Here is a 7,977-nt window from a genome sequence, read left to right as displayed (position 1 = left end):
TTGGTCCAGGGACTGGACTCCAAAGTTTTGATAGCTGAGCAAGTTACAGAGGTAATGAACTCACAATTTACAAAGGTAATGAACTCACAATTTACAAAGGTAATGAACTCACAATTTACAAAGGTAATGAACTCACAATTTACTAAGGTAATGAACTCACAATTTACAAAGGTAATGAACTCACAATTTACAAAAGTAATGAACTCACAATTTACAAAGGTAATGAACTCCAGGTAAGTCTGGTCACAATCATGACAAGTTACAAAGGTATTTACAGATTACAGAGGTACGTAATGGGTCCAGGGACTGGGCCCCCAAAGTTTTGATAGTTATTAACCATCATTAATGTAGTAGAGAGAGTTGACTAACTCCTCGGCCAGTACAACCCTTAACTACAACAACAACAACAACACGTTTTGAAATTCATTGTATCTTAAATTACAAACTTCTAATTAAGGTGCATGTATGAAGATGGTATAATAGTATTGATTTATAAATTTAATGACAGTTTCACGGAGAAGATAAGAAAGTGTCGGTAAAGTGGAATATTTTGTGAGTAAAGTTGATAGTATTGTGGCGGCTGTGGCTAGTGTTTGGCGGGTGACCGTCAGCAGCAGCAGCAACAGCGGGAGGTACTGCTGGAGCAGCGGCAGGTACTGCTTGAGCAGCGGCAGGTACAGCTGGAGCAGCGGCAGGTACTGCTGGAGCAGCGGCAGGTACTGCTGGAGCAGCAGTATTGCAGGATGTCTGGGCAGCAGCTGGGGTTCAGGGAGGTGCTGCCCCACCAGTCAGCTCTCGTCCAGTGGAGGAACATTACTGTTGACACAGGTATCTACCAGCACACCTGCTACAACACTGTCACAGCACTGCTCCAACAACACTGCTACTCCAACACTGCTACTCCAACACTGCTACTCCAACACTGCTCCTCCAACACTATTACAACACTGCTCCTCCAACACTGCTTCTCCAACACTGCTTCTCCAACACTGCTCCTCCAACACTGCTCCTCCAACACTATTACAACACTGCTCCTCCAACACTGTTACAACACTGCTCCAACAACACTGATACAACACTGTTCCCCCATCATTGTTAATTCCTCACTGGTGCTCCAACACTGGTCACCTCCAACATAAGCATGAAGCAACACTGGTGAACGTGTACAAAACACCGCACTAAGCCAACACATAACATTTTGTTCTGTTATTTAACCCTGTAGGTTTAGCCACACAGGATAACCCAAAAAAAATCAGTGTGTCAGCAAGGACTGTCTGTCTTATTTCCACTGTGGTCCTTAAATCTTGTCCCCCCAGGATGCGACCCATACCACTCGACTAACACTCGGGTACATATTGCTTGCTAGGTGAACGGGACAACAGGTGTCAGGAAACATGCCCAGTGTTTCTACCATTGTCGGGGATCGAACCACAGACATTCATTACTCACCTAGTTGTGGTTGCAGGGGGCCGAGTCACAGCACTTGGCCCCGCCTCTTCACTGGTCGCTACAAGGTCACTCTTCCCCCTCCATGAGTTTTATCATACCCCTTCTTAAAGCTATGTATAGATCCTGCCTCCACTACATCGCTTCCCAAACTATTCCACTTCCTGACTACTCTGTGACTGAAGAAATACTTCCTAACATCCCTGTGATTCATCTGTGTCTTCAACTTCCAACTGTGTCCCCTTGTTGCTGTGTCCCATCTCTGGAACATCCTGTCTTTGTCCACCTTGTCAATTCCTCGCAGTATTTTGTATGTCGTTATCATGTCCCCCCAATCTCTCCTGTCCTCCAGTGTCGTCAGTTCGATTTCCCTTAACCTCTCCTCGTAGGACATGCCCCTTAGCTCCGAGATTAGTCTTGTTGCAAACCTTCGTACTTTCTCTACTTTTCTTACGTGCTTGGCTAGGTGTGGGTTCCAAACTGGTGCTGGACACTCCAATATAAGCTTACCTGGAGTTTACCTGGTGATGGTTTCGGGAGTCAGTGCCCATGCGGCTGGGTCTGAGACCAAGCCTGATCTGATCAACCAGGCTGTTATTGCTGGTCGCACACAAGATGATGTACGAACCACAGCCTGGTTGGTCAGCTACTGACTTTAGGTTCCTGTCCAGTGCCTTCTTGAAGACAGCCAGGGGTCTATTGGTAATACCCCTTATGTATGCTTGGAGGCAATTAAACAGTCTTGGGCCCTGGACACTTATTGTGTTGTCTCTCAATGTACTCGTGGCGCTCCTGCTTTTCATCAGGGGGAATGTTGCATCTCCTGCCAAATCTTTTGTTTTCATAGGGAGTGATTTTTGTGTGCAGGTTTGGTGCCAATCCTTCCAGGACTTTCCAAGTGTATATTATCATGTATCTCTCTCGCCTGCTTTCGAGGGAATGCAGATCAAGGACCTTCAACCGTTCCCAGTAGTTTAGGTGCCTTATCATACTTATGTGTGCCATAAAAGTTCTTTGTACACTCTCCAGGTCTGCAGTGTCGCCAGCATTGAAGGAGGCCATTAGTGTACAGCAGTATTCCAGCCTAGAGAGCACAATCAATTTGAAAAGAATCGTCATGGGCTTGGCATCCCTAGTTTTAAAGGTTCTCATTATCCATCCTAACATTTTCCTAGCAGATGAGGTAGATACATTGTTGTTGTCTTTGAAGGTGAGATCCTCTGGCATTATCACTCCTGGGTCCTTCATATTACTTTTCTGCTCTGTTGTATGGTTAAAATTTGTCATATACCCTGTTATATTTTTAATTTCTTCAAATTTCCCATATCTGGGTAGTTGAAATTTCTCCTCGTTGAACTTCATATTGTTCTGAGTGGCCCGTTTGAAGATTTGGTTGATGTACACTTGGAGTCTCACTGTGTCTTCGATGAAGGTCACTGCCATGGTAATCTGGGTGTCATCCGCAAAGGAAGACACGGAGCTATGGCTTACATCTCTGTCAGAAATGAGGAAGAGGAATAGAATGGGAGCGAGTACTGTGCCTTGTGGAACAGAGCTTAACATACATGGTGTACAGGATCCTGAACGATTCCTTATTGAGATTCCAAAATGCTGTTCTTAGGTTTGCTAGTCGCCCGTATGCTGCAGCAATAATTTGGTTGATGTGTGCCTCAGGAGATGTGCCTGGTGTTATACTCACCCCAAGATCCTTTTCCTTGAGTGAAGTTTGTAGCCTCTGGCCCCCTAGATTGTACTCCATCTGCGGTCTTCTTTGTCCTTTCCCAATCTTCATGACTTTGCACATGGTGGGGCTGAATTCCAGGAGCCAGTTGCTGGACCAGGCCTGCAGCCTGTCCAGATCCCTTTGTAGTTCTGTCTGGTCCTCGTCTGACTGAATTCTTGTTAACTTTACATCATCTGCAAACGGACACTTCTGAGTCTATTCCTTCCGTCATGTTGTTCACAAATACCAGAAACAGCACAGGTCCTAGGACTAACCCCTGTGGAACCCTGCTCGTCACAGGCGCCCACTCTGACACCTCATCACGTACCATGACTTGCTGTTGTCTTCCTGACAGGTATTTCCTTATCCATTCCAGTGCTTTCCCTGTTACCCCTGCTTTGTCCTCCAGCTTTTGCACAAATCTCTTGAGTGGAACTGTGTCAAGCGCCTTTTTACAGTCCAAGAAAATGCAGACCTATCCACCCCTTTCTCTCTTGTGTTACTGCTGTGTGAGCGAGATTGTTATTTACCAGGCCACGGGACACCTGTCTACTAGCCCATGCTAGGCAGGTCCAACTCTTACTTGTATACTCGTTCAACCTATATTTAAAGTTGTCCAAAGTTTTTGCCTAAATGTTACCTAGGAGTTTGTTCCACTCGTCTACAACTCTACTGAATCAAACTATGCAGCTCTTATAGCCTGATTAACTTTTTACCAAAATGCTGTGTGTCTTTTTTTTTCTGCTTATTATAATGCAATGATTGGAAATATAGAATTGCATTGTTAATCTGTTGTCATACCAGTACTTCCCAATATAATTTTTTTTGTTTTTTAATTTAAGTTTGTCCAACTTGAATACATTGCTGAATATGCTGAAGTTTAATCATGTTTTTAAAATTGCTCACAAGCAGTGTCCAAAATATCTTGCAGCCAAGTTTGTCAAGGTTACTAAGGGAAATGAACACAATTTTGTAGTACATTCAGTGGACGGTCAGGCTTGAAACATATTATATTATATGACAATAAAGGAGTGGAATGGATTGCCTGCATATGTCAAAGCCTGTCCTAGCATGAGCCAGTTCAGGAAGAGAGCTCAAAGGTTCTTAATAAATTTAGCTACAGAAAGGGAGGAGAGTGATTTCCTGTACACTTAACATTTGAGTACCTGTTATTGTAAGCTGATCCTCTCTTTAATGTTAATGTTCATGTATATAACTCAGTTCACTTTATTCCTATTGTACATTCTTTTACTGTAACTGATTTTCACACAGTTGAGTTACCTAGTAGATTTAACCCTTTCAGGGTCCGTCCCGTAGATCTACGCCATGAGCTCAGCTCACTCTGATAAACTGTGAGTGGTACATTTGGGCCTAGATATGAGAGAATACATCTATGTGGTATGTGTGCACCACATAAAACAGATCCTGCAGAACACTGTGTATAATGAGAGAAAAAAAATGAAATCATGATTTTTCGATTAAAACAGCAACTTTGCAGTGTTTTTTCGTATGTTTTTTATAGTTGTATATGCGATTTCTTGGTCTCATTTGATAGAATGGAAGACATATTACAGAAATAGAGATGATTTTAATTGGTTTTAGCACTGGAAATTGCTTGAAACTGAGCTCAAAGTAGCGGAAATGTTAAATTTTTTCCGATATTCAAGAGTAAACAAACGACCTCACACGTCTAATACACGTCAGCTGGTGGGTCTGATATACATTCACAAATATGGTGATGATATTTATACAATTATTACAGTATTGCATAACAGTAAATCTTCTATTTTTTGGTGTGAATAAAAATTCATTATGTGAATAAAAAATCAAAATGGAATTTATTTGTAAAGCCTCAAAACATAACTAATGAACAGAGGAAATGTTAGTTTAGTGCCAGGAAGGCCTATATTGTTCATTCTGGACCCTATTTTGAAATTGGAATATTTTGAACTTTGTGTTAAATTGGCCAAATTAACAATTTCCGATCACTTTATTTTGTAGTTGAAACAGTTGACTTGGCGATTTCTTGTGCTCAATCGATAGAATAGAAGTAATACTAGTGAAATAGCTAAGAATTTGGTTGATTGGAATAATGTAATTGGCCTAAAATGGGAGTCAAAGTCGGCAAAATCACCGATTCGTAAATATCGCTGACACATCAAAATTCGCAAGAGAATAATTTCGTCAATTTTCCACCAAATTTCGTACTTTTTGTTTTATTACCTTCACAAGAAGATTCTCTACGATTTCATAAGAAAAAATAACAAATTTTTTTTTTTGAAAATTCTTGGACACTGGTGCGTGACTCCAGATTTGGGCCTTGGACCCTGAAAGGGTTAATTTTTAAGATTATAACCATGAGTGATTTCTAATGCAACTTAAAGCTAGGCTTTAAATATTAACCCTTTCAGGGTCCAGAGGCCAAGAATTTTCAAAAAATAATTTTATTTTTTCTTACGAAATGGTAGATTATCTTTTTCTGAAGGTAATAAAAGAAAAAGTACGAAATTTGATGGAAAATTGACGAAATTATGCTCGTGAATTTTGAGGTGTCAGCGATATTTACGCATCGGCGATTTTTGCCGGCTTTGACTCCCATTTTAGGCCAATTACATTATTCCAGTCGACCAAATTCTTAGCTATTTCACTAGTATTACTTCTATTCTATCGATTGAACACACACAATCTCCAAGTCAACTGTTTCAACTACAAAATAAAGTGATCGGAAATTGGTAATTTCGCCAATTTAATACAAAGTTCAAAATATTACAATTTCAAAATAGGGTCCAGAATAAACAGTTCAGGCATTCCTGGCACTAAAGTAACATTTCCTCTGTTCGTTAGTTACATTTTCAGGCTTTACAAATGAATTCCATTTTGATTTTTTATTCAAACCAAAAAAATAGAAGATTTACTGTTATGAAATATTGTAATAATTGAATGAATAATATCACCATATTTTTAACGTATCTTAGACCCACCAGCTGGCGTGTTAAATATATTAGACCCACCAGCTGGTGTGTTACATATATTAGACCCACCAGCTGGCATGTGTTACATATATTAGACCCACCAGCTGGTGTGTGTTACATATATTAGACCCACCAGCTGGCATGTGTTACATATATTAGACCCACCAGCTGGCATGTGTTACATATATTAGACCCACCAGCTGGCGTGTGTTACATATATTAGACCCACCAGCTGGCGTGTGTTACATATATTAGACCCACCAGCTGGCGTGTGCTACATGTGTGAGGTCATTTGTTTACTCTTGAACATCGGCAAAAATTGAACATTTCGGCTACTTTGAGCTCTGTTACAAGCCATTTTCAGTACTAAAACCAATCAAAATCATCTCTATTTCTGTAATATATCTTCCATTCTATCAAATGAGACCAAGAAATTACAAATTCAACTATAAAAAACATACGAAAAAACGCTGCAAAGCCGCTGTTTTTATCGAAAATTATGGTCTCGGTTTTCTTTATCTCATTATGTAATGTGTGCTGCAGGATTTGTTTTATGTGGTGCGCATATACCAGATAGATGTATTCTCTCATATCTAGGCCCAAATTTACAGCTCACAGCTTATCAGAGTGAGCTGAGCTCATGGCGTAGATCTACGGTTTGGACCCTCAACGTAAGGCCGTAGATCTACAGCACGGACCCTGAAAGGGTTAGGGTATTACAAGAAATTGTTTTTCTACAGAGGGAATATTAATGGTAAAATATACGAAAAGTATGTGAATAAGACAGTCAGACTCCAGTGTGTTTTGTTTTTCAGCATTCTGTTAATTTGGTGATTTTCAATTACGTATATCTATTATTTATGTTCGGTGCTTGTTCTTCTTTTTCAGCATTTTTTGGGTCATATATGCTCAACAGCTGAGTCAGGGAAGGGCATCTGGCACCATTTTATTGTCAGCAATTCGGTCTGCTTACAGCATTTGTGTGCTCTGTTAATTACACTGGCATCTATGGGTAGTTCTGATAAAAAGAGGAGTCATATGTCTCTTACTTTAAATACCAGGTTAGAAATGATTGAACTCCATCAGCAAGGTATGTCTATGGCTGAGATAGAATGTAAACTAGGTTTGTCTTGTCAAACAGTTAGTACAGTTGTGAACTCTAAGGAGAAAGTGTTGAAGGAAATTAAAAGCGCTACACCAGTGAACACTAAAGCTATAAGAAAATGTAATGGCCTTATTGCTGATGTGGAAACACTTACTGGTGGGGATTGAAGGTCAAATCAATCACAACATGCCTTTAAGCCATGCCATCATCCAGGGCTAGGCCCCAAACCTCTTCAATTCTGTCAAGTCTGAAAGAGGTGAGGAAGCTGCTGAAGATAAATTCAAAGCTAGCAGAGGCTGGTTTCACATGTCTAAGGTAAGAAGCCAACTTCACAATATCAAAATGAGGGTGAGACAGCTAGCGCTGACAGTAGCTGCAGAAAGGTATCCACATGAGCTGGCTAGGATCATCATATATGGTGGATATACCAAGCAACAGACTTAATGTGGATGAAACTTCATTATATTGGAAGCAGATACTATCTAGGACTTTCATTGCTAAAGAAGAGAAGTCAGTGTCTGGCTTCAAAGCTGCAAAAGACAGGCTAACACTCATGTTAGGGCTAATGCAGCTGTTAATTGCAAGTTAAAACCTATGGTGACAATCGTAGGGCCCTAAAGAACAATGCAAAAGTTAGCCTCCCTGTTTATTATAAATCCAGTTCCAAAGCTTGGGTGACTGGCTTACTGCAAGAAAAAGAAAATTCGTATTAGGACTTTACTTCTTGTTGA

The 7,977-nt window shown here is 40.5% G+C and overlaps 1 protein-coding gene across 3 annotated transcripts in view; it reads left to right on the top strand.

Annotated features, from left to right (window-relative positions):
• Positions 1-398: 398 nt before the first annotated feature.
• Positions 399-7,977, top strand: part of Nup160 (nuclear pore complex protein Nup160) — a 418,270-nt gene continuing 410,691 nt past the window's right edge. For 2 of the 3 annotated variants that reach the window (XM_070084997.1, XM_070084995.1), the window contains exon 1: positions 399-828. In XM_070084997.1, coding sequence (XP_069941098.1) covers positions 744-828 — 85 coding nt within the window. In that variant the 5' untranslated portion in view covers positions 399-743. The remainder of the gene's footprint in view (positions 829-7,977) is intronic. The other variant, XM_070084996.1, reaches the window with a different exon arrangement.

Source organism: Cherax quadricarinatus, chromosome 14, assembly GCF_038502225.1.
Source record: "Cherax quadricarinatus isolate ZL_2023a chromosome 14, ASM3850222v1, whole genome shotgun sequence".
Taxonomy (NCBI): domain Eukaryota; kingdom Metazoa; phylum Arthropoda; class Malacostraca; order Decapoda; family Parastacidae; genus Cherax; species Cherax quadricarinatus.
Note: the sequence above shows the minus strand (reverse complement) of the source record. Positions and strands in the feature narration are given on the sequence as shown.